General features: G+C 38.6%; 1 protein-coding gene across 2 annotated transcripts in view; it reads left to right on the top strand.

Moving 5' to 3' along the window:
* ASB5 (ankyrin repeat and SOCS box containing 5) overlaps window positions 1-24,777 on the top strand; it is a 49,678-nt gene extending 24,901 nt beyond the window's left edge. For both annotated transcript variants that reach the window (XM_043513469.1, XM_038399625.2), the window contains exons 2-7: window positions 15,080-15,159; window positions 17,011-17,118; window positions 18,445-18,595; window positions 18,730-18,864; window positions 20,588-20,779; window positions 23,349-24,777. In XM_043513469.1, the coding sequence (XP_043369404.1) occupies window positions 15,080-15,159; window positions 17,011-17,118; window positions 18,445-18,595; window positions 18,730-18,864; window positions 20,588-20,779; window positions 23,349-23,470 (788 nt within the window). In that variant the 3' untranslated portion in view covers window positions 23,471-24,777. The remainder of the gene's footprint in view (window positions 1-15,079; window positions 15,160-17,010; window positions 17,119-18,444; window positions 18,596-18,729; window positions 18,865-20,587; window positions 20,780-23,348) is intronic.
* Window positions 24,778-26,124: the final 1,347 nt, after the last annotated feature.

The raw sequence follows: 26,124 nt of genomic DNA, 5'->3' as shown, positions 1-26,124 counted from the left end.
AATCCTCACCAAAACCTCGGACCCCCCTGCCTGGGGAAGGCTTGATAAAAATCCTCAGCAATTTGCATAGGTGACCACAGACCCAAATCCTTGGATCTTAAGAACAATGAAAAAAGCATTCAATTTCTTACAAGAAGAATTTTAATATAAGAAAAGGTAAAAAGAATCACCTCTGTAAAATCAGAATGGTAAATACCTTACAGGGTAATTAGATTCAAAACATAGAGAATCCCTCTAGGCAAAACCTTAAGTTACAAGAAAGACACAAAGACAAGAATATTCATTCTATTCAGCACAGTCTAATTTTTCAGCCATTTAAAAGGTTTCAGAGTAGCAGCCGTGTTAGTCTGTATTCGCAAAAAGAAAAGGAGGACTTGTGGCACCTTAGAGACTAACAAATTTATATGAGCATAAGCTTTCGTGAGCTACAGCTCACAAAAGCTTATGCTCAAATAAATTTGTTAGTCTCTACGGTGCCACAAGTACTCCTTTTCTTTCAGCCATTTAAAGAAATCATAATCTAACGCATATCTAGCTAGATTACTTACTAAGTTCTAAGACTCCATTCCTGTTCTGTCCCAGGCAAAAGCATCACACAGACAGACTCTTTGTTTCTCCCTCCCTCCAGCTTTGAAAGTATCTTGTCTCCTCACTGGTCATTGTGCTCAGGTGCCAGTGAGGTTATCCTAGCTTCTTAACCCTTTACAGGTGAAAGAATTTTTCCTCTGGCCAGGAGGGATTTTAAAGGTGTTTACCCTTCCCTTTATATTTATGACATGAACCCTTTCCGATTCCAATGTATCTTTTTTCAGATGGGGCGACCACATCTGCACGCATATTCAAGATGTGGGCATACCATGGATTTTCATAGAGGCAATATGATATTTTCTGTTTATTATCTATCCCTTTCTTAATGTTTCCCAACATTCTGTTCACTTTTTTGACTGCCACTGCACATTGAGTGGATGTTTTCAGAGAACTGTCCACAATGACTCCAAGATCTCTTTCTTGAGTGGTAACAGCTAATTCAGACACCATCATTTTATACGTATAGTTGGGATTATGTTTTCCAATGTGTATTACTTTGCATTTACATTGAATTTATCTACATTGAATTTCATCTGCCATTTTGTTGCCCAGTCACCCTGTTTTGAGAGATTCTTTTGTAGCTCTTCGCAGTCTGCCTGGGACTTAACTATCTTGAGTAGTTCTGTATCATCTGCAAATTTTGCCACCTGTTTACCCCTTTTTCCAGATCATTAATGAATATGTTGAATAAGACTTGTCCCAGTACAGATCCCTGGGGGACACCACTATTTACCTCTCTCCATTCTGAAAACTGACCATTTATTCCTACCTTTTAACCAGTTACCAATCCATGAGAGGATCTTCCTCTTATCCCATGACAGCTTACTTTGCTTAAGAGCCTTTGGTGAAGGACCTTGTCAAAGGCTTTCTGAAAATCTAAGTACACTATATCCACTAGTTCCCCCTTGTATACATGCTTGTTGACCCCCTCTAAGAATTCTAGTAGATTGGTGAGGCATGATTTCCCTTTACAAAAACCAAGTTGACTCTTCCCCAACAAATTATCTTCGTCTGTGTGTCTAACAGTTGTATTCTTTACAATAGTTTCAACCAGTTTGCCCGTACTTAAGTCAGGCTTACCAGCCTGTAATTGCCGGGATCACTTCTGGAACACTTTTTAAAAATTGGCATTACACTAACTATCCTCCAGTCATTTGGTACAGAAGCTGATTTGAATGATAGGTTAGAGACTACAGTTAATAGTTCTGCAATTTCACATTTGAGTTTCTTCAGAAGTCTTGGGTGAATACCATCTGATCCTGGTGACTTATTATTGTTTAGTTTATCAATTTGTTCCAAAACCTCCTCTAATGACACCTCAATCTGGGACAGTTCCTCAGATTTGTCACCTAAAAAGAATGTCTCAGGTTTGGGAATCTCACTCACATCCTCAGTCATGAAGACTGACGCTAAGAATTCATTTAGTTTCTCCGCAATGGCCTTATCGTCCTTGAGTGTTCCTTTAGCATCTTGATTGTCCAGCGGCCTCACTGGTTGTTTAGCAGGCTTCCTGCTTCTGATGTACTTAAAAATTTTTTTTGCTATTACTTTTTGAATCTTTGGCTAGCTGTTCTTCAAATTCTTTCTTGGCCTTCCTAATTATATTTTTACACTTCATTTGCCAGAGTTTATGCTTCTCTCTATTTTCCACACTAGGATTTAACTTTCACTTTTTAAAGGATGTCTTTCTGTGTCTCATTGCTTCTTTTACTTTGTTGTTTAGCTATGGTGGCACTTTTGGGGTTCTCTTACTATGTTTTTTTATTTGGGGTATATATTTAAATTCAGCCACTATTATGGTGTCTTTAAAAAGTTTCCATCCAGGGATTTCACTTTTGGTGCAGTACCTTTTAATTTCTGTTTAAGTAACCTCATTTTTGTGTAGTTCCCCTTTCTGAAATTAATTGCTACAATGTTGGGTTGCTGTGGTGTTTTCCCCACCATAGAGATGTTAAATTTAATTATATTATAGTCACTATTACCAAGGGGTCCAGCTATATTACCTCTTGGTACAGTTTGGTTAATTTAAGATTTTTACTTCATTTGATTCTATATTTTCTTTCACATATAGTGCCATTCCCCCACCAGCACGACCTGTTCTGTCCTTCCAATATATTTTGTACCCTCGTATTGCTGTGTCCCATTGATTATCCTCATTACACCAAGTTTCTGTCATGCCTACTATATCAATATTCTCATTTAATACAAGGAACTCTACTTCATCCTTCTTATTATTTAGACTTCTAGCATTGGTATATAAGCACTTTAAAAACTTGTCACTTTTCAGCTATCTGCCATTACATAGCATTGAATTATCCCATGATAATATTTAAATACTTGCATTTTAATACAATGATGTCCTAAGAGTTTTATGATGCTGACACACCAGCTCAGGCCAGAGCCACAGGCCAATTCACTTGTGTGTGAATATCAAAGAAGTTAAATGTATTAGTATATGTTCAGGCTAATTCACTTGTGTGTTAATAGAGATCAAAGGAGATGTTAATTGTATTGTTTTTACTTATCTATTCCCATTATAATTGCAGACATTTACATTATGTATATTCCTATGACTAAATAACTCATCGAATGCAAATAAAGAAGAGTGCTAAATTCAAAGCAATTGGCCATTGTGTCAGTACAGACACTTGTCAGATTGTTGTCTATGAAAAGAAGCTATATGTACTCATTCAAAGAGTGATCCTTTATCTCTGGACTATTTGGATTCTAATGGGTAAAATAACTGAACAAGAAAACTGAGATCCCCATTTATTCTTGGTAGCCCTAAGAAGACTTTTGGGAAACTTGCAAATTACTACATCTCTGCTATCATTTTGGACTTACAAACTTTGACTCACCTGTTATTATATTTTACCTTCTTTAATCTCTCAATAACTCTCATTCTTTTTTCTTAGCTAATAAATTTATACTATAAATTTACTATAGAATTAGCTGCCAGCATTGACACTGGTGAAAATCTGGAGTATCAGTTGATCGGGATAAGTGACTGGTGTCTTGAGACTGGGAGAAACCTGATGTTGCATGATTTTTTGGTTTATGTGACCATTATCAGTAAGTTCAGTTTGTCTGGGTGGCAAGATATGCTGGAGAGGCTACGGGGACTGTCTGTGACTCCATGGTAAGACTGGTATAGGAATCCAGGTGTTCACATTTGTTACTGGCTTGTGAAATCTAATATTAGAATTTACCATCAGTTTGGGGTGGCTGCTCTTGTTTTCTGACAGTCTGCCCTGAGATAGGCACTCACAGTTATGAGCCACTCCAGACAGCGTGACATCTTTAACTTAATTCAACAAGATTTGTCCAGGATATTTCCATATCAGTCACAAACACATCAGAAAAAGCATCTATTTATTTATTACATCTGATAATGCTGCAACAGTTTATACACAGATTTATCTCCCACCAGGTAGATGATTATAGGAGGAACTGGTAAGGCTGCTTTTACATAAGGTTGTCTGGCACTTGCCATTATGAAACCCTGTTTCAGTTGCTCATAACTTTGCCAAACTTTAACCATTTGGGCTGAAATTTCCCAGGTTGGGCATCTGCCTCAAGGTGACTTATTTATGAAAATTTCAGCAAAAATAGTTCAGCAGATTAAGAATAAGGTTAGCAAAAATATATTTTATAAAAATGTTTTGCAACAATTTAGTTACCCACACAGTTTGGAGCGGGGACTTAAAATTTTGCATGGGGTGGGGGGGTATATCTTTTGCAATCACTGTGAAAATTCACCCAAACTTGGCCAAGTTATGTCTTTGAAAAACTGCAGGTTGCAATAGTCAGTAGACACTAGTTATAGTTTGGCAGCTAAATATTCTGAAGATTTCATTTACACTGAGCATGATCCATACCCTCACAGTTCATATGAGAGACTATGCATGTGCCATCTCCATAGAGTGAATGCTCCAGCCTAGAGTTACAGGGACCGAGCATGACTTTCCCAACAATTGCTTCTCCAGGCCACTGCAGAATGGACACTGGAACTGGGAGCAGGACCACTGTCCTTCGTTACTCTTTTGCTGGTGCCCAGGTAGTGAGGGAAAAGAAGGAAGATGCAACTACAGTGGAATTCATAGGGGTGAGGAAATGGGCAGAAGGAGAGTTTGCAAGAGCCAGAGGTTGGGTGGAAGCAGAGGAGGAGGGGGGCAGGACCCAGTGGAGTTGTTTGGATAGGAGCAGAGACCAGGGGTTGGGAGGCTGGGTAGTATATAGTTGCAGTGGGGGAGAGGGCCAGGATCCAGGAGATGTGGAGTATATAGGAACAGAAGGGGAGGGAGCCAGAGTGGAGATTGGATAAGAGCAAAGCAGCAAGGGGGCAGGAACCACAATGGAAGGGTGGATAGGAGAAGAGGCAGATAAAGACAGATAGGTGGCTGGGGCCGAAGGGTCTATAACCATGAGTGCACACTCCCTTCCAGAACCTGAAAATGAATGTAGGAGTCTTCAGTCTCAACTTGCCTCTGCTATCAGCAAATAGCATTGAAACTCACAGGCAAAGTGTGTTTCTCTTCCCCCTCCAATGATGGTCCGCATAGAAGTTAACAGCCTACTACTACCACCATATTGCTAGCAGTGACTCCATTAGCTTAAGGTCTGTACTGTGGATCTAAAGGTCCCAATCCTACTGATGACCCAAGTTGGGGGTCAGTATGCTTCCAGAGGATGGAATTTCTTTATTTTCCAGGTTTTAAAAAATAGATTACATTAAAAAAATCTACTGTTAAAAATATGTTAAGGTTTCAAAGCCAAGAACTCAAAATGTGTCTTCCGGTGTGTCTGGACAGTGCCTAGCACATTGTAGGTACCAGATTGCTAATAATCATACTGATAATTTTTGAAAAATGCCACACTGGCTAACTTGAATATTTTTCAAGCTTTGGTATGTGAAAAAGAAAAGGTTCAGATCAGTTTCCTTAAAAAGTCAACCTGCTTTGTTCATTCAAAGTTGGAAAAAGAATACTAAATGTAGCTCTACATTCAATTTAACAACCTAATAATTAAGAACCTCTACCAGTCAGTAGTGAGCTGCAAGAAGATAGCCAGAAAGAGGGGCATGAGGGAGGTGGGGCGGGAGAGATAAAATCCTGTTTTTCTTACTGATGAGAACAACGTTTGCTTGTGCTAGCTCACAAACTAGCAGCCATTTTCTTATTTGCTTTTAAAAGTATTAATTCAACATAATAAAGTAGCCTGTGTGATCACTGCCTTTATCTTCACTCACTAGGCTATATATTTATGATGATTTGAGTGGATATCTGTAAAATAATTTATTATTCATAAATTCATCTCATTCCACAAGGTAAAAGATGGGTAATTAAGGCTTGATCCTACAGTCCTTATTCAGGCAAAGTTTCCACTGATTTCATTTGGAGTTTCACTGGTGCAGGGATTGCAGGATCAGGGCCAATGGAAAACAATTAATATTCCCAATATGTTAACATTTTTATATAGTTATATTAAATGGCAGTTGCTGCTTTTTAGTAAGAAAAAAAGTTGGTGGCCGCATAAGCTGATGCCTTCAGAATTGTGTTTACGCCATAGGTTTTAGAGGTGAAAGTTCATATTACAAGGAGCTGCTGATATCCTTGCAAACATGGCTGAAGTGTATTAAGAATAGGCCCCAGCTAGGGGGACGGATTTTTATTTTCACACTGAAAGAAATGAGTAGAATTTATAATTGCAACTGGCTGGAAGTGCCGTGGGGAGATGGAGATTTAGGTACTGTATGAAATTTTTAAGTAATTATTTGTTCTTGTCTGTTAATAATATGAATTCTTTTTTACTCTATTTCTCTCTCATGTTTACAGAACAGTGTAGGCTGCTGTTCCCTTTAAATTATATACCAGATGGCTTGGAACTAGTGCTGTTTCTAAATATAGTGAGAGATAGCTTGCGTTTAGCATCAAAAAAAGACCACAATAGTAGAGACTTGATAGATTAACAGGTTTTGAATAGGATCTATTTGCTAATATTGCTCTTAGACAGCATTATGAATTAGTACATTTATTCGTGTTCTTAACACTTTCTAGATAACAGAAATTGCAAAATTGGAAATCAGCAGAAAGCAATGAGTTAAATAAGTTAGAATTTTGCTTTTTAAAGACATCTTTTGATATTTTATTTGGAAGGCCCAATTTTACTGGGCTGATAGTGATTTGGAGGCTGATTCTGTCCCCATTATACTTAAAGACAAAACTCCTATTGACTTCAATGGAAGCAGAAGCAAGTTCTTGAAAAGTGGAAGAATTTTTCTAAACTTAATTTGCACAGAATATTTCTGCAGTAATTTTAATATCTGTACACTGTTTATAATGTAAGCAATCACATAACTAAGCACTCTATATTTAATGGGTTTAGCAGAAGCCATCAGCTGCTGGATTTCACTGTTCTTGTGGGCAGCAACTGAGGGAAGGTCTAGGTGCAAAATAGAACTCGGAATGCAATCTAGTATCATTTGATTCTCATATGTCACAGAAGTAATGACGTTAGCAGGCATTCTGCTGAGCAATCCAAGAGGGCACATGTGAAGGAGGGAGGTGAGGGAAGCAAAGATGGGGGTAAACATGGATTGCAGAAAGAGATTCTGCCTGCATATTCTGTTTTTTGTCTAGTTGTAAATATAAAATATCCATAGCACCAGCAGTCAATCAGAAATCTCTTAGAAGATTTTTAATCTGTTTCTATGTTTTGTGCAAGGTACAGTTTTGTCTGATTTTTTCTATAGTACTGCAGTACTTCTTACTTCATTCTTTCATCTTATATTGGAAATGGAATAGGCCACCCAAAGAGAGTAGAGAATTTTCTTAAATGGAGATATAAGCCCAGACTTTTGAAAGCAGTCTCTAAATGTGGGCTTCTGATTTTTCTTGCACAATCATTTGCAGCCACAAGAAGAGAACTTTTACTTACTACCTGATTTGTGGGTGTAACCATTGTTTGAGATCTTGTCTCACTGTAGTGTTAGTTATTTATTCTACAAAAGATAAAGAAAAATATTGGCCAAAGATTTTCAAAAGTGATGGTAATTTTGTGTACCCTGTTTTAAATACCATACAAGAGCCTGAGTTTGAGGGCAGTGAGCACTTTCTGAAAATCAGAATTCTTCAAGATGTCTCCAGTTGGTTACTGAAAGTTAAACCACCTAAAATCACTAGTAATCTTTTTTAACTCTTGGCTATTGTCACTAAAATAAGAATTGCAAAATGTGTTTAACCTTAAATCAAATTATATATAGAGAGGATATGTATCACCAATTATAGCAAATCATCCAAAATGAATAACAGAGTATGGCTGTTCTTAATAGGAAATTATGAACTGCCATAGTGGCTCAGACCTGTGGTCCATCTGATCCAACATCCTGTCTCAGACAGTGACTAGCACCACATACTCCAAAAGAAGGTGCAAGAAGCTTCATATTATGTTGATGTGGATAGGGAGTCCCCTCCTAATTCCTGTGAGTTCAAGATAGGTTTAAGACCTGAAGCATGAGGTTTTATACCACTTGTAAAACTTTGTTTTTTAGTATTTATTAATATAACTCAATATTCTTGCTATCCATTTAAAAATTCAATTTCTTTTTGAATCTTGCTGAATTCTTGGTCTCAGTGATGTCATTTAGCAGAGAGTTCCACAGTCTAATCACTTGTTGGATGAAAAAATATTTCCTTTTATCAGTTTTTGAATTATCTACCCTTCAGTTTCATTGGATGTCCCCTTGCTCTCCTTTTATGAGAGGAAAACTGAAACTCCAGATCTGCCTTCTCTATACCACTCATTTCATATGATTCTGTCATGCCCCCTCTTATTCACCTTCTTTCTAAAGTAAGCAATCTCAGTCTTTTCAATCTCTCTTCATAGGAGCTTTTCCAGAGCTGTAATCATTCTCATCACACCTCACTAAACTCCCTATAAGCTGCAATATCCTTTTGAGATGAGGTGTTTCCAAGTGCACACCACTGATTTATATAATAGCATTATAATAATCATATAATAGCATTATATTTTCATATTATTCTCCATTCCATTCCTTATGTATCCTCATACTTTGTTGGCTTTTCCCCTCACTACAACCGTACATATGTCTACACTATGGACCTTACAGCAGCATAGCTGTACTGCTGCAGTTGTGCTGCTGTAAGGTCTCCTGTATAGCCACTCTAATCATAGAATATCAGGGTTGGAAGGGACCTCAGGAGGTCATCTAGTCCAACCCCCTGCTCAAAGCAGGACCAATCTCCAATTTTTGCCCCAGATCCCTAAATGGCCCCCTCAAAGATTGAGCTCACAACCCTGGGTTTAGCAGGCCAATGCTCAAACTACTGACCTATCCCTCCCCCCAACATCTGGAGAACTTCCAAGAATGTGAAGCTGGCAGCAGCTCAGCAGGTGCAGGTGCCAATTGTGGCAAATATGTAGTGGGAATAGTTCTGGGCAGAAGAAAATAGGAGACAGCTCCTTTCCCTAAAGCTCTGGCACAAAGTCTAACTGCTTGGAGATAATGAAAAACAATTGGAGAAAAAAGTTTCACCAGGCACAAAGGAAGGTCATTCCTGCAAAGGGGCTTAGACTCCTAACTTGCAAAAAGGTCAAAATTTGTTCAGGGTGCACCCCTTTGATACTGGGACATAAAAAGGTATCAGTTTATTTAGTTGGGCTTCAGAATTGCCAATCCCAAACATCGTGAGACACGCCTCCAAATAAATAAAGAGCTCTTTTTAAAAATAGATTTTGGTCTATTAGATTTTTTATTTATCTTCTAGTTTAAGGGTGCACTTGGGTCTTATTTTTAAACTTTTCTCTGCAATTATGAGTGCTAGAAACTTAGGATAAAATCCTGGCTTTAAAGGAGTGTACCAGGGCTCTCTACTCTCCACTGACAGTGCCACCTCCTGGAGGTTCTGGAGAGGGGCTGCAGACTGAACTAATCTCTTACTCCAGGAGCTGCTGCCACCTCTTTGTGACTCAGCCCTCCGGCCAGGTCACTCAGTGGTTTCCCCTTCTGGCGTAGTCTTTTTAAGTCTCTTGCCACAAAAAGCATCAGGTAGTCCTCACGCCCGCTGCCCCTGACAATGTCACTCCAACAGGGACTCGGGCTGTCTTCTGTTCACCTACCTTATGATGCAACTCCCTCAGTGGCTAGTAAGGGATCCCAGCTCACCTTCTATTCTGGGTTCCAATCCAGGGCCCTGCAGTGAACAATTAAGGTGTGCCTCTGCACCAACCTAACTGCGCTCACCCCTGGACTCCTTCCCCGCTTCCTTCTCCGTTACCTCAGGAAGTGAGACTGCAGACTTCCTCCCAGCTGCCTCCCCACACTATTGCCATCCTCCCAGCTTTATAGAACCCCGCAGGTTCCCTTACAGGTCAGCTTCCTTCTAATTAGCTTCACCAGCCTAATCTCCGCCATTTGCAGCCTAACTGGCTGTCTGGGCTCTCTTGGCCCAATTCAGCTCTTGCGGGGCCAGTGTGGAGAGAACACCCATCACATATGACAGTGGGAGAGAGCTCTCCCATCGGCATAATTAAACCACTCTCAACGAGTGGCGGTATGTCAGCATCTTCCACTGACACAGCACTGTCCAAACTCATGTCGGTCATGGGGTGGGGGGGTGTCATATCCCTGACTGATGAAAGATTTTCCAACAAAAGTGCTAGTGTAGACAAAGCCCAGTCTTAATTGAGCAGTCCACACTAATACCCAAGTGTTTTCCTGAGTTGATACAGTTAACTTAGAACCCAGTAAAATGTATCAGCAGCTTGTATTTTTTCCTCTAATGGGTATTACTTTGCATATTATCAACATTCAATTTCATATGTTATCATGTTGCCAATTCACTAAGCTTGGATAAAGCCCTCTGAAATTTCTCAAAGTCCTTTCTGGACTTGACTTTTCTAAAGCTTGATCTACACTAGAAAATTAGTTCAGTTTAACTACATCCATCAGAAGTCTGAAAAATCCACACCTCTGAGTGGTGTAGTTAAGTCTGTGTAGACAGTGCTAGGTCAACAGAAGAATTTGTTTGTGACCTAGCTATTGCCTCTCAGGGAGGTGGATTACCTATGCTGACAGAAGAATCCCTTGTGCTAGCATAGGTAGTGTCTACACTGAAGTGGTACAGTGGCACAGCTGTGCTACTGTAGCGTTTTAAGTGCAGACAAGCCCAATTTTGTTAATGCAAATTTTTCCAGATCTCTGCTCATGCCTTTTTACAGATCATTAATGTACATAGTAAACACCAATCCTAGAACAGAATCTTGAGACACCCCGGCTGTTAACCTTTTGCCGTGTTGAAAGTTGACAATTTATTTCTACTTTTTTTTTTTTTTTTTCCCCTCTCTCTTAGCCAGTTCTTGTTCCACGGTAATGCATTTCCTCTTACCCTATGACTACACTGTTTCTTAATAGCCTCCTGTGAGGGACCTTGTCAAAGGTCATTTGAAAGCCTAAACACAATATGTCAACCGCTTCACTTTTATCCACTATGTTATTAACACATTCAAGAAATCCTAACAGACTGGTAAGGCAACATATTCCTTTGCAACTGTTAAGTAGTTACATAAAAAGTAAAAATGGGCAGATAATTAGTAGAAGCTTCCCATTTTAAGACAGACAACATTAACTATTCAGCTTGATGAAAAGTATGTCTGGAATATTTCTGATGCTGTACAATAATATTACAAAACCTTGTGTCTAGAACTTGTTCTCTTTCTCATACAATAATTCCAATAACAAGTTTACCACTCAGAAACAAGATGATCAGAGGAAGAATAAAAGAGGAAAAAGGCTTTTGGAGGAGAGGGAACTATTTTTCTACAGGCTGTAAACTTTCTATGGTTTCAACACAGTATAACAACAACAACCAAACAAATCAATAGCATAGTTCAACGGGTTGAACTGAAGTTCCATTGCAATTCACATTGATTGCAATACTCTCTGGGTAGTCACAGCGTCTACTCAATAAAAAGGGATTGTTATTAAATGACAGTGACATGGTGGTCTATCTGACCCCATGTGCTGAACATACTGCTTTTGTGGTATTCCTGCATCAATGAGTCTAGGCAGTAAGAAAATGGGACTGAGAATCAAACCTAAATTTCCTGCAAAATGTTGCAGAATAACGACCAAATCCTAAATCCTGCACCCACCCCAGACAATTAGGCACACACTTACAACTCCCCATGTTGTAAGTGTCTGCAGTGTTGCTGCAGGCCAGTAGGTACATGAGCATTCTGCAGCTCTCCTAAGCTGAGGCACTCTCATAGAAAGAACAGGAGTACTTGTGGCACCTTAGAGACTAACAAATTTATTTTGAGCTGAAAGCTTATGGTCAAATAAATTTATTAGTCTCTAAGGTGCCACAAGTACTCCTGTCCTTTTTGCAGATACAGACTAACAGGGCTGCTACTCTGAAACTCTCAAAAAAGTGAGCTGCAGAGGATTCACAAAAAGGCGTAGGAGGATTTCTACAGAGCCCTCAAATCTTAACTCCCTACATTGGGGGTGGCCAACCTGAGCCTGAGAAGGAGCCAGAATTTACTAATGTACATTGCCAAAGAGCCACAGTAATATGTCAGTAGCCCCCCATCAGCTCCCCCTCCCCGCTCCCAGTGCCTCCCGCCCACCAGCAGCCCCACCAATCAGCACCTTCCCCCTCCCTCTCTGCACCTCCGATCAGCTGTCGTGGCATGTAGGGAGGGAGAGGGGGAGCAGTGAGGGCATGGCAGGCTCAGCGGAGGGAGCGGGAAGGGGTGGAGGGGGGCAGGGCCTGTGGCAGAGCCAGGGGTTTGAGCAGTGAGCATCCCCCGGCACATTGGAAAGTTGGCGCCTGTAGCTCCAGCCCCGGAGTCGGTGCCTATTGTTATACCAATAAAATAAAAACAGCAGGATCTTATTAAAGGGGAAAAGGCAAAATGCCACATTTATTGTGAATACAGAAAGAATCATAGTAAGCAGTTAGTTATAGCTATAACATTCCATTCAGTTTCATATTTATTCACACATTCATTCATTCATACACCACACACAGATTCTGCAAGGTTGTTATCATAGTTACCAGCCTTAGAGTTGTTCATGCCAAGCCACTGGCCAGGTGGCCTGGACATGAGGAGGGAGCAAGGCCTTGTCAGATGCTCATCTGATGCTCCTGGAAGTTGGTTTGCAGAATCAGACCCCAAAGTTCTCATTTTCTAGAGTCCATTTTTATAGGAATTTATTCCAATGCCAGTCTATGGGAATGCTTCATCGTGCTGTTGCCGAATCAATCATCAGATGGCACATTCCTGACGGCTCCGTGCTGCCAGATGTTATCTTGTTCTTCGGTTCTCCCATCCTTGAGGCTGTTGGGTGGATTCCAGTCTGCCCTTCCGGGGGTCCTCTGGTTGTTTTCATTTGGCGCCTTCTTCAGCCGATAGACACTGGATTCTTAGGCTGACACCTCCCTGATCATTGTTATTATCCACACAAGCATCCATCCACATACATCCTCTATCTCTATTTTAATCACAATTGTTAACAAAGCAAGATGAATACAACAAAGGGCGGGGAGTCTCTGGGTGCTGTTTCTGTTGTTACAGAGTATTGCTTTGAGTCTCTCTCTGTGTGAGTAGTTATTGTTACAAAGAATTGCTTTGAGAACAGACTCTGTCTTAGAATGTACTAATACAATTAGCAGCTTGCAAGTTTCACACAGAGCAGGAGAGAAACAGTACCAAAAACCAAGAGACCTCTTAATTAGTAATACCCTGGAATTTAAACTATGGGGAATCAAATTCATTTGTGATTTTAATACTGAACTTCTTAATATGATCCAACACTATACAAGGAGCTGCATATTAACTTCTGAAGAGCTGCATGTGGCTCTGGAGCCACAGGTTGGCCCCCCCTGCCCTACACAAAGAAACAGACTGAACCAAAAGAAAAGGAGTACTTGTGGCACCTTAGAGACTAACAAATTTATTAGAGCATAAGCTTTCGTGAGCTACAGCTCACTTCATCGGATGCATTGATGAAGTGAGCTGTAGCTCACGAAAGCTTATGCTCCAATAAATTTGTAGTCTCTAAGGTGCCACAAGTACTCCTTTTCTTTTTGCGAATACAGACTAACACGGCTGCTACTCTGAGAACTGAACCAGTTCTGCTGCTAGGGCCCTCTGTGGCTGTGGAAGTGAGGGCTGGATTTGCCCCTAAATCAGTGGTCTGCCTTTCTTCAATAAAAATATGTGCACCATTTTCACAGAACCCTCAAACTGCATCATCTCCAAGTTATACATAAAAAGGTAAAAAAGAAAAGGAGTACTTGTGGCACCTTAGAGACTAACAAATTTATTTGAGCATAAGCTTTCATGAGCTACAGCTCACTTCATCGGATGCATCCGCTGAAGTGAGCTGTAGCTCACAAAAGCTTATGCTCAAATAAATTATTAGTCTCCAAGGTGCCACAAGTACTCCTTTTCTTTTTTGCGAATACAGACTAACACAGCTGCTACTCTGAAACCCATAAAAAAGGTAAGTGAGTTCTCAATTACTCCTTCCCATTTAGAAACCAAGGGGCAAATGCCACCTCTTTCTCTTCAGCCACAAAGGCCATAAGATACAGTGGAAACTGGTTTTACTTGTGCTGGATGAGGAAAACAAGTAGTTTTGGGAGCCTGTGCCAGGGATTCTCATTGCCTGTGTACTGGAGAGCCCATGCAGTAGAGTTGAACCCTGTAGAACAGGGTCACAACAGCACTGGGCACACCCTGGGCTTCAGTAGAAGAAACAGAGCGGTTCTGTGTCCTGGAGCGGAAGCTAGGGTTTTCTTTCCAAGCCTTGTAAAATATCCTTGCATCAAGAAGCACAACTACTTGGATTTGTTCCATGGGGAAGGATTTAGCCCTAAAATCTATTTTCTACCATGGGAACTCTCTGTAAGGGACTTACATGTAGATTTCATGGGGGAGTTAGATGCTTCAGATTGGTCTTATCAACCATAGACATTTTAATGTTAATTTTGTTTTAAAACAGCGTTTCCTTCTTTTCAGGAATGTTTCAGAAGGTGTGAGTCGTCCCCATTTTTAACTTCAAATATTCAGTCCAATATGTCTACGTTTCCTGTTGAAGCTGGTAGATTTTGATATGCCTATACAACATTTTGTGGACAATATAAAAGGTTCTGGTAGACAAATACCATGAATATTGCTGAAATTGTTAAAATGCATTAATAAAAAACACCATGTAGAAACGCTTTCTCCTTCATACTGCAGAATTACTCAGCCTAAATGTTTGCAATTAGCAATGTAGCCTGTTTGCTCTTTCTAGTGTCCAGGAAAGAATACATGTATTTAAGACACTTCATCCAAAAAGAGAATAATTCATTTCATAGAACCTTTGACTTTATTTTCAGCATAACCACTTCTGCTTTGTTCTGTGCATTCTAAGATCAGTCTAATTCCTGTAATTTTTTCAATAAATATTATTCTGTAGGTTCTTGGGCAGATCGTTCACCACTGCATGAGGCAGCTAGTCAAGGACGTCTCCTTTCTCTAAAAACTTTACTGTCACAGGTAAATGCCCAAGTGATTCTTAAACATTTTCATTTTTTATCTTATTTAATGACAACCCAACAAAAGGTAAATGTAGCATGATTATTCTGTTATCCTCTCCATGTCAATAATGCAGAAGTATTTTCATTGGGAGCTTTTGATGCTGTAAAATTTAAAGACATTTCAAGATAATTTTCCCACTGGTTTTAAAACATTTCTAAAATCTATTTGTTGTGAAGCCTTGGTAGATTAAACCTATGAAAACTGTTCCTTGCAAATGTTGCTTGTTTATGGTTGCTTCTAAGGGCTAGAATAATGCTATTTGTTTGTTTTTGTAAAAAAGAGCAGTAAGCACTTGTTTTGGAGAATTAAGGAAGGAAGTGCCTTCGAGGCACAGTGCTTCCTGGGGTTATTCCTTATGTGGCACAATTTATAACCAGCCTTTACTCTTTGCTGTGCCTACAGGCACATAACCCTTATCCTCAGCTCGTGTAAATCAGCATAGTTGCACTGACTTCCCTCCTCAGCTCATAAACTGATGTTGATCCATTGACTTCAATACAGCTATGCCAATTTACACCAGCTGAATATCTAGCCCCTCTGTGGGAGAAAGGATTAGTATATTCTAAACAAAGCAATCATCCTGTTTACTGATCAGGAGAAGGACTTGGGAGTTCTTCAGAAAAATTCATTGAAAATAGCCCAGTGCACAGAAGCAATTAAAAAAAAAGAAAGACACACTGAATATTATTTTGTAACAGTAGAGGGATAAAGTAAAATCAGGAGTTTTACTGTTAGTGTAACAGAAAACCTGCTATTTAGCAGTTAAGTACTATAATATGGTATCAAATAAGAGCCCTTTCTGGAACACTGGTAAACGGTACTACAGAAAGTATATTGTGTAAGCCAGTGTAATAATTTGCTGATGATGCAAAGCTGGCTTCAGTGTAGCATTGTCAACACAAGAGTGGATCGGAATATTATACAGGAAAATCCGAGTGACTTTGAAGATTGGAGTAACAGAAATGGGATGAAATTCAATAGTACAAAGTGCAAGATCATGCACCCAATATCTAATCATAAGAATTTCAGCTGCTAATTGGGGGGCTTATCATTTGGAAGTAATTCAGGAGAGAGACCTGGGTGTGGGAGTCAATCACAGGATGACTATGAGCCACCAAGGTGATGCAGCTATGCAAAAGACAAATGCAATCCTCAGCTGTATCAGATGAGGCATTTCTAGTAGAAACAGAGAAGTTTTAATGCCATTGTACAAGGCACTGTAAGATCTCATTGTACAAATCCAGTGTTCAAGAAAGATAAATTCACACTGTAACAGGTGCAGAGAAGAGCTACTAGGATGATCAAGGGTCTAGAGGGCCTATTTTAAGTCAGGAGACTGGAAGAGCTTGGTTTGCTTAGCCTAGCAAAAAGAAAGCTAAGAGGCAATATAATTGCTTTCTATAAATGTATCAGGCAGGCAAATAATTTAAGCTAAAGGACACTAGCACCTTCTCCTCTCCCCGTTTTGTAAATCTAGTTCTCCTTTCTTTTGCTTTTATCAAAATGCCTGAAAATTGAAACAAAAATTTTCAGGGTGAAACAAAACAAAACATTTTGTTTCAACATTACTGAAATGAAACATTTTTGAGTCAAAACTAAATGACTTTTTGATTCACTGAAAAATTTTAAAAATGTCATTTTTGGTTCAACCTGAAGCTAAACATTTTTTTAAAAATTGCCAGTGAACTGAAAAATCCATTATTCACCCAGCTCGAATGAACTGTGGTGTTTACAGCTAACAATGATGAAGACTTAACAGCTTTGAATAGCTTTTGTCTTACCTTTGTGTGTGGTTCCTATCCTGTTTAGGGTTACAATGTGGATACTCTGACAATTGACCAAGTCACTCCACTGCATGAAGCCTGCCTGGGAGATCATGTAGGGTGTGCAAGAATCCTTCTTGAAGCAGGGGCAAATGTAAGTATCTTTTTCATATGTAAAGTACTGTAGTGACCGTGTCTAATTGAAAGGGATCTATTCCTTGATTTTTCATCCAAAGTTCTCCACATTCTCCCTGCTCTGCACTATGTTGGTTTACTTTGTTAACAACGGTAGGTTTGCCTTTTATGTTTTTTTAAGTAACAGTCGATTATTTTAAAAGTCTTTGCTGATTGACAGCAAAGGAGACTGATGGGATCGTTGCATAATGGAGGAGAGAGAAGACAGCAGAAGTAGAGGGAAGAGAGAAAAGATCACATAAAATGTGTGGGTAGGATTAGACACCACACAGAAGATGGGCAGAAGAAAGAACAGAAAATAGATGAGAAAAAGGAGAAAAACAGGGGAGAAAGCAAGAGTGAAATTGGACATAAAATTGAGGAACTGTGGCCAACGTAAGCATTGTAAATTGAATGTATATTTATTATTTCTATAGAACTCACAAATTTATCGTTTCTACAGAACCCATACATGTTTCTCCAAAAATTGAGAAAAAGACATGTTTCCAGTGCCATAGATCTTATATTCTAAATAAGAGACAAGACACAACAAGGGAGAGCAACAAACAAACAGGGAAAAGGGAGCACAAGATTTACAAATAAAAGTGTATGCAATTACAGTATTTAGGTATGCTTCTGCATTCTCAACGGTACCATGCTATCTTTACACACACACACACCACACACACACACACACACACACACAACTATACAGTAATAAAGCTTCCAGAGAAACTCCCTCTCCTTAAAATGGGGACTAGCACATGAGGAACATTTTAAAGGCAGTCCACTATACCTAAACATTTTAAAAAATACTTATCAATTTAACTATTTTAAATTGAGATTTTTGGGAGTGGAGTAGAACGCTAGTTCTTCATGGTTATAGGCTAATTTTTGAGCTTGTGGAGCTCCAAGAAAGAATCATATGATCATAGAAATTGGGGAGTGCTAATGGAATTTTCCATAATGAAAAAACTTTAAAACTTCGAAGTCAATGAGAACTGCTGAGTACGCAGCACTTTTGAAAATCAGGCCACTTATTTAGATTTAGTATTATGGTCAGTTATGTTTTCTTGGATATAGTTTAGCTTGCATAATGGTACGCTTATTTCAACAAATAACGAGGGGTGGGGTTGGAAGATAAGAACTGTACAGAAGTTGAGTGCAATAAACCAATGTTATGGTAAACAGTGTAAATTTGTTGATGCATCAAGCATATTTCAATCATACCTTATTCTAAAACACTATCAGTTAAGAATACATCCCTTACTTCTTTGCCATCTTAGACATATCTTTTCTATTCTAGGTAAATGCTACAACAATTGATGGAGTGACCCCGTTATTTAATGCATGTTCAAGAGGTAGTGCGTCTTGTGCAGAGCTTTTGCTGGAGTATGGTGCCAAAGCACAGTGGGAATCATGTCTCCCTTCACCGACTCATGAAGCAGCCAGTAGAGGTAAAAAACTAGCTTCTGAGCATACATAGAACAGTTGACAAATTACATTACATAGTGTTAAGAAATGTATCAAGTTTTGTAAATAGAACGTCTAACTGAAGAGGCAAGCAAACTATTTCATACTCTGTTGGCAGGTCACAGTGAATGTCTGGAAGTGCTGATCTCTTGGGGCATAGATGTTGACAAAGACATTCCTCATCTGGGAACATCTCTATATGTAGCTTGTGTTTCACAGCAGATCCATTGCATTCGAAAACTCCTTTATGCAGGTACAAGTTTATTTACTTAAAATATTAATATATTCTTATCCTGCCCACTTTTACAATAAGATGTACTCAGCTAAATAAAACTAGGCTTTTGTCAAGGCTAATTCCCATCTCTGGCACTTTGAGAAGGTGAGGGCCCACAAGGATTCTAAAAATTTATACTGACCACTCCAGGCTTGTATTAAACTTCCAAGGTTACAGCTTTTCTCTAACCTTGGATTGGTAGATGCTGTCACCACCCAAGTGCAAAACCCCTTTGAGAACCTAGGAAGGAACACTTGGGTATTCCTTCCTGTGGGGTACCCTCAAGCCCTTTCACCCCACCTTCTGGGGAAGAGCTGAGAAGAAAAACAAAGGAAATCAGCTGTTGCTACCAGCTAAATAAATAACATGTGCACAAACCTCTTAGGACACAAAAATCCAATTCTGTTCTTAAAAAAGATAAATTTTATTAATAAAAAAAGAAGAAAATACATCTGGGACTTAGACTTTTGCTAGATTTAAAAAACAACAACTACAAGTATCAAGAATAGTCTTCTTGAGGTCCAGCTTAAAGGTTACAAGCAAAACAAAAACACCTGGGGTTAGCACAAAGGAGTCCACAAGCCATAAAGAAATAAAAGGAATAAACCTAATCGCGTCTTCCTAGACATTTCCTGATCTACTTAATATCTGGAGTTTTAGATGAGGACAGTTTCTAGGTATGATACTGATAAATTTTTATACTTGGCCCAGGTTTTTCACAGCATAACTGCTCCCTGTCTGTCTCATAGCAGTGAGACTTTTTAACCCTTTACAGATAAAGTAAGTAGAGAACAGCTATTAGAGGGATTTTATAGTTAATTGGCTGGCTGGGTGTCCTTAAAAGGGAACTATCCTCTTCCCCCTTCTTATTATAGCTTCTTGTTGCAGGACTCTAATTTTAACTTTATGCTCAGACATATTTTTGTTAGGAGAAACCTTTTGGTTATTGATTTACAGTATGTGGGGTGGAAGAAAGAAAACATCCACCCTGAGTGGTCTGATATCATGCATTTTCAGCACCACTGCCACTTTCTTCTTTTCACTCAATAGTAAAAATAAAGTTAGTAAAGTTAAATAGCTCCCAAATTAGCTTGGATAAAAGTAATCCCCACCACTGGAGGTTTTAAAGAACAGGTTAGACAAACACCTATCAGGGATAGTGTAAGTATACTTGGTTCTGCCTCAGATTAGGGAGCTGGACTAGGTAATCTCTCAATGTCCGTTTGGGCTCTACATGTCTATGATTCTATGGAAGTGAGAGTTTAAAGTGGGTATAGAGCCATAAACTGCCATTGCCCTTTCAGCAATGTTTTTCAGCAGTTTGTCTGCCTCTCTTTTTATCCTTAAAGCCCCTTCTCTATACAAGTATATCTGCTTACAAAGCACAGAGGCTGAGCTAGAGAAGGAAGAGGAGAGTCAAAAAGAATTTGATTGTAAAAGCCATAGAATGTTTTTTAAACCAATTAAATATAAGGGGTTGTGTGACCCGGCCTGGACCCAACCCAGCAGCTCACATTGACCACTGAGTGCTTAGAACTTTTGAAATTCTGACCATTTATTTAGATATATATTTATAAATTTAGGAATGTAACTTCAGATGCTCATTTTTAAAAACCTTGTTCCAGATTTCAAAGCATTAACTTTTAGCACTGACAACATTAATTAATCTATTTGTCTCTGTCTCTCCAATATATGTATATAGGAGCTAATGTACAGAAAGGAAAGTATTTGGACACTCCACTACATGCAGCAGCTCAGCAACCCAGTACAGAGATAGTAAATTTGCTTCTTGAATTTGGGGCAGACATTAATGCCAAGAATACAGATTTTGAACGGCCCGTAGATTTGGCTGCCCCAAGCAGTTTGGTGGAGAGAACGTTGCTTCTGCATGAAGGTAAGTGGGACAAATATACTTTTGTTCATCATTCTATACATAGTTTTTGGTTTTGGACAAACTTGAATCAGTAAAAGCTGTCTGATAATGGGTTTATAAAATGATTGTTTACACTCAGTTAAAAATTCTACCTGCAGCTACGTAAAGTATTGAAAAGATTTTTAAATAGGCCAGTTTTTCAGGTGGTGACATAAGTTGACAGAGCACTACTGAATTTATATCAACTGAAGATGTGGCCTCCTTGGTTTAACAGGTGATAAGACAAACCACAAAAACTAGCTTCAACGTATGGCTAACATGCAGCTTATTTTAAAGAAAAACTAGGATTTTTTAAATTTCCTTTTTAAAAATAGTTCATAGAAATGGAAAGATGTGGGCCCAGACTTAATTTTTATGGCATATTTACAAAGCAGGAAACCGGGGTTTTACATGCCTAAATTTGTGTGGGCAATTCATATAATTGCACTTATAAATGGTTATTTAAGTACCCTAGCTGTTTGTGTGTAATCACATTGCATGAACGAGTTCAAGCACACACAGGTGTGCAATTCTGCATGCATTTGTGCACAAGCTTTGGGCCTACTGTCTTGAAAATTCGCTCTATGTTGTTCTAGCGTTTACTAATTTGTGTCATAAATAGAACATTATTTCATCAAATTCTTCTGTGTGCTTATCCATTTTCATTAATTGATTTTAAAGTACAATTTCCTAAAGAATTATTTTAAATTTCATTTTTCCAAGTACAGTTTAGTGCTATGTATTCTTTTAGATAAAAGCCCAGTTTTTTTTTTTTAAATAAAAGATGCATTGTACAGGTCTCTTCTAGTGTATGCGTTAGAAATTTATTCTTATGTAGTTGCATTTAATTGTTTAGAGAACGGGAAGAGGAACAACTATTACTGAGTAAGCAGTACTGAGTTAGATTTTTTTTTAAATCAGAATAATTTTTGAGTCATACAGGCACAAAAATATTACTTTAATAAATTATTATGTAGCTTTAAAACCACCAAATTATTACTCTTAAAGACTATGCATCTGCGAGAGATTTTCTGGAATCAGGCCCTATATTTTTTCTTCAAAACTGTCCTGTGGGAAATATTTTTTAGATTAAAGTCTTGTACTTTAACTTTCTTTGTGGAGTAAATGTTTATAGTTGAATTTAACTGCCTGAGAAAGAAGAGTTGATATATACAACCTTGTATTTATTTAAGCTGTTAAGTAAAACATAATTGCCAAAACTACTACTTTAAATAGATGTTAAAGGTCTGCTTTGGAACCACAAAACTGAGGGAAGACATCAGTGATAATCTAACATGAGCCTCCAGCTCTGACACATGTCATAATAATAAATAATGTCTCAGAGCCAGATTCTGCCTGGCCTTTATATGTGGAGAATAGTGGAAAAGAGGGTAGAAGTAGCCTCAACTTTCCTCTCCACATAGCCTGTGTGATGGCCAGGTAGAATTCCTATCCTTGCACATAGGGTTGCTCCCCCATGCTCTGTCATAGATGCATAGATTCCAACTCCAGAAGGAACCACTGATCATCTAGTCAATAGAACTTCCCCAAAATAATTCTTTTGAACTGGAGCCTCTCTTATTTTAAAAAAATCTAATCTTGATTTAAAAATTATTAGTGATGGAGAATCCACCGTAACCCTTGGTAAATTGTGCCATTGGTTAATTACCCTCACTGTAAAACAAAACAAAAAAGCCTTTCTTCCAGTCTGGATTTGTTTAGCTTCAACTTCCAGCCATCCGATATTGTTATGTCTTTCTCTGCTGTACTGAAGAGCCCATTACCAACTATTTGTTCCCCATGTAGATACTTAGACTGTGAGCAAATCAACCCCGCAACCTTTTTTTCATAACACAGTACCCTAAACGAGTAGCTAGCTCTATAAGCGAAAACGGATACATTTTTAACGGTGACCATTGCGGGAGCTGTGTGTCCATGGCACTAATTCAATCCAGTATCACCATCTGAAGGCTGTTGGTCTAGTTTTTAATAGTCAGATGTCCTTAACACACACTAATCACAGCCAGCAGCATTTTTGGAAGCCTCAGCAAAGAGGCCAAAACTGAATGGGCATGAAAGGTGAACTTCCCTTTAACTCCTGAAAGTGGTCCCTACAGGGAAGGACTGAAATATATTGATGGTGAAACTTGCATTTGTATAGCATATATTGTACCTATACTATAAATAAAAAGAACTTCAATCTCTGGAGTTGTCAGCAGAGGATCTTTCATGAACACAATTTTTTAAAATTAAAAATTATTAGCTATATAAACACAACAACGTGAATTAATTACTATGTATTCTTCCGGATATTTAGTTTAAATATAAGTTTCCTTGCCCTTTCTGTTTCTTTGATCATTAATAAAGTTTGAGTAGCATAATTTTTATCGTTATATATCTTTGAGAGACTATACTGTATAAGGTCAACTGACATATAGAATTTTTAAAATTAACATTTATTTAGGTACTCCATAATATTAAATATACCCCATGTTGTAAACTCCTAAGGATAATGAACATTTACTTAATTAAATCTCTTATCTGTTTGTAGCTACTCCATGCTCTCTTTGCCAACTCTGCCGACTATGTATCCGAAATTGCATAGGAAGAGCAACTACGTCTTATCCCCCAACTTCAGTTGCCAACAATATTGAAGGATTTTTTACAGTATAGATAAAATAGTGGCTAACCTTCAGAAACTTGAACAAGTACCGTTTTGTCTGTATACCGAATGTTCCACAGGAAGAACTTCTGGGAAATAGTCTTTTACATATTACCATACTAAGTCTTTGACACCAGGAGTCATGATGTAACAATATTTGGGAGCCCTTGAATGACTCGGTGCCAACATGCTAATACAACTGAGTAAAATGAAGTGTGCTAATACTCTGAGAAATGATTGTATAGCTAGCTTTAGCTTAACACTTACTAATTAGCTATTTTGCTGATAAAGTTAATTAATTGTATTTGTATGTTATAATCTGTTTGATACATCTGAAACCCCACAGAGTTCCTTTACAAGTATTGTTGAGTTTATCAATTTGGATTTATTATTGTATATTTGTAAATGTCTGTTATTTGTGCCTAGAAATACATGGCAATAGATACACTCTATAAATTGGAAAAATAAATAGGTCTCTCAATTTTTCTTTCTTGCTAATACCTTGAACCCTTACTCATGTAAAGGGCACCCTAAACCAGCACTGTGCCCTGCCTCTTGCAGGAGATGGTGAGCAATCTGACTTTTCTACATGTACCATTTCCAGTATGCCATAAGGGCCATCTATTCTGGACAGCGGGCAAACTCATCTCCTTCATAATCACCAGTCACTTGTTTCAGTCAGTGTTTCAGTCACTGGCTTCATCATGGCATTGAACTTCTAAGAAGCTGGTTTGATGCCTATGGTCCTCTGTGAGGACCCAGTGGCTAGTATGCCCAAGGTTGCGGTGACCTTGATAATAAAACTTCTGTATGTCATCTTCACTAATCACAAAAGTGTATAATGGTTTGTGGTTGAGCCTGCATTTCAGTCAGGTAATTGTAAGTTTTCCTGGGCTCAGAGGGTACATGGATGGTATTGGCAACTTTGGGGCAAGCTTGGCTCTCCTCCTCCTCAAGATATACTATCCTAGCATGGTCAGATGTTGTGTTCCCTCATTTGTCTCAAGGTATACCATCTCCCTTATCTCCCCACTCTTCCTGCTAGTCTCCTATTTCCTCTGTCCCAACCCTTCTCCCCAAGGCCCTTATAACAACTGTTGCTTGGTCGCTATCTTGCGGGCTTGCTCTCTAATAGAATCACTCTCACTCATACTCTCCTGCATGTTTGGGTTTTTTTTAAATCAGAATGGACTGATGATCCCAGGTTTGCAGAACAAAGGAATGGCTAGACTACTGAATGGTAAAAACTGCACCTGCTAACTTAGTCAAGCCTGTGGCTTTTGAAAATCTTGACTGAGCAGCTGGCTCCTTAACTGTGTCCTGATAAAAGAAAAGGAGTACTTGTGGCACCTTAGAGACTAACAAATAAATTTGTTAGTCTCTAAGGTGCCACAAGTACTCCTTTTCTTTTTGCGAATACAGACTAACACGGCTGCTACTCTGAAATGTGTCCTGATACTATCCTCTTGTACTAATCAGGGTATTTGAGCCTGACTAGCAAGCTGTTCTGAAAATCCAAGTCCTGACTAGACAACAGTCACTTGCCATATGCAACCTATTGAAAATTTTAGCATAAATCTTTCTAGAGAGTGAAAACACCTAATCTTAATACAAAATATTGAAATTACATTGTAATAATGAAACAAAAGCACCACACAAAGTTTTCTCTAAATCTCTTGGATTAATCATACTTTAGTATTTTAAATTTAATAAATTATACAGAGATGGGCCCCATTTGTAAAGGAGAAACAAAATGATTCCTTCTACAAAAAGTCATTTTTCAATTTGGATGCCTGTTTGTTTGAATATCTCTTTGCTCTTCATGGTGTCAAGTATCAGGGGATAGCTGTGTTAGTCTGTATCCACAAAAACAACAAGGTGCCACCTTTGACACCTTTAAGGTCTTAACCTTAAGGTGTAACACCTTTAAGGTGCCACCAGACTCCTTTCAGAGTAGCAGCCATGTTAGTCTGTATTCGCAAAAAGAAAATGAGTACTTGTGGCACCTTAGAGACAACCAGACTCCTTGTTGTCTTTGCTCTTCGACATTCAGAATGCGTCTACAGTACACGGAATGAATCACAGAAAAACATCATAACACATTAATTCATAAGATGGTAAAATTTTTGTTTTATGTATTATATTAAAATTAATCAGTGAGGGGGTAAAATTTTTGAAAGCAGCCAAGAGAAATAGGCTCCTTGCTGCATGTGAAAGTTTTATCGTAGGACACTTTAAAGTGTTTTAATTTCACTGTTTCTAATAACTTAAACCAAAGTACTTAACCTCATCCAATTAATACAAAATTCCAATTCTGAGGAAGATTCAAAGGCAGGCTAGCCACAAGAATAAACTATGTTTTGGTAAAAATTCGAAAGCCATTCCACATAGGGTTCATTTCCACTCAGGCTTTTCCTTCTCACCCATGAAGCTGTCTGATTATCTTTGCCTTGTCCCTGTAACCTGACATGATAGCATATTTGATACATATATGATATGAAAGGAGAAAAAAAAACCACCATCCCCAACGTCTGTTCTGAATTTATATTTTTTGAATTGCCATTTATGCTCCCTTATCACATCATCTCTTTTGGAATGAAAATACAGCTGTTCCTCAAAGGAACACCATAGTCTGGATCCCAAAAAAGAAAAACATGATGAGCGC

Source organism: Dermochelys coriacea, chromosome 4 (assembly GCF_009764565.3).
Source record: "Dermochelys coriacea isolate rDerCor1 chromosome 4, rDerCor1.pri.v4, whole genome shotgun sequence".
Lineage (NCBI taxonomy): Eukaryota > Metazoa > Chordata > Testudines > Dermochelyidae > Dermochelys > Dermochelys coriacea.
This window is presented reverse-complemented; position numbering and strand designations above follow the sequence as displayed.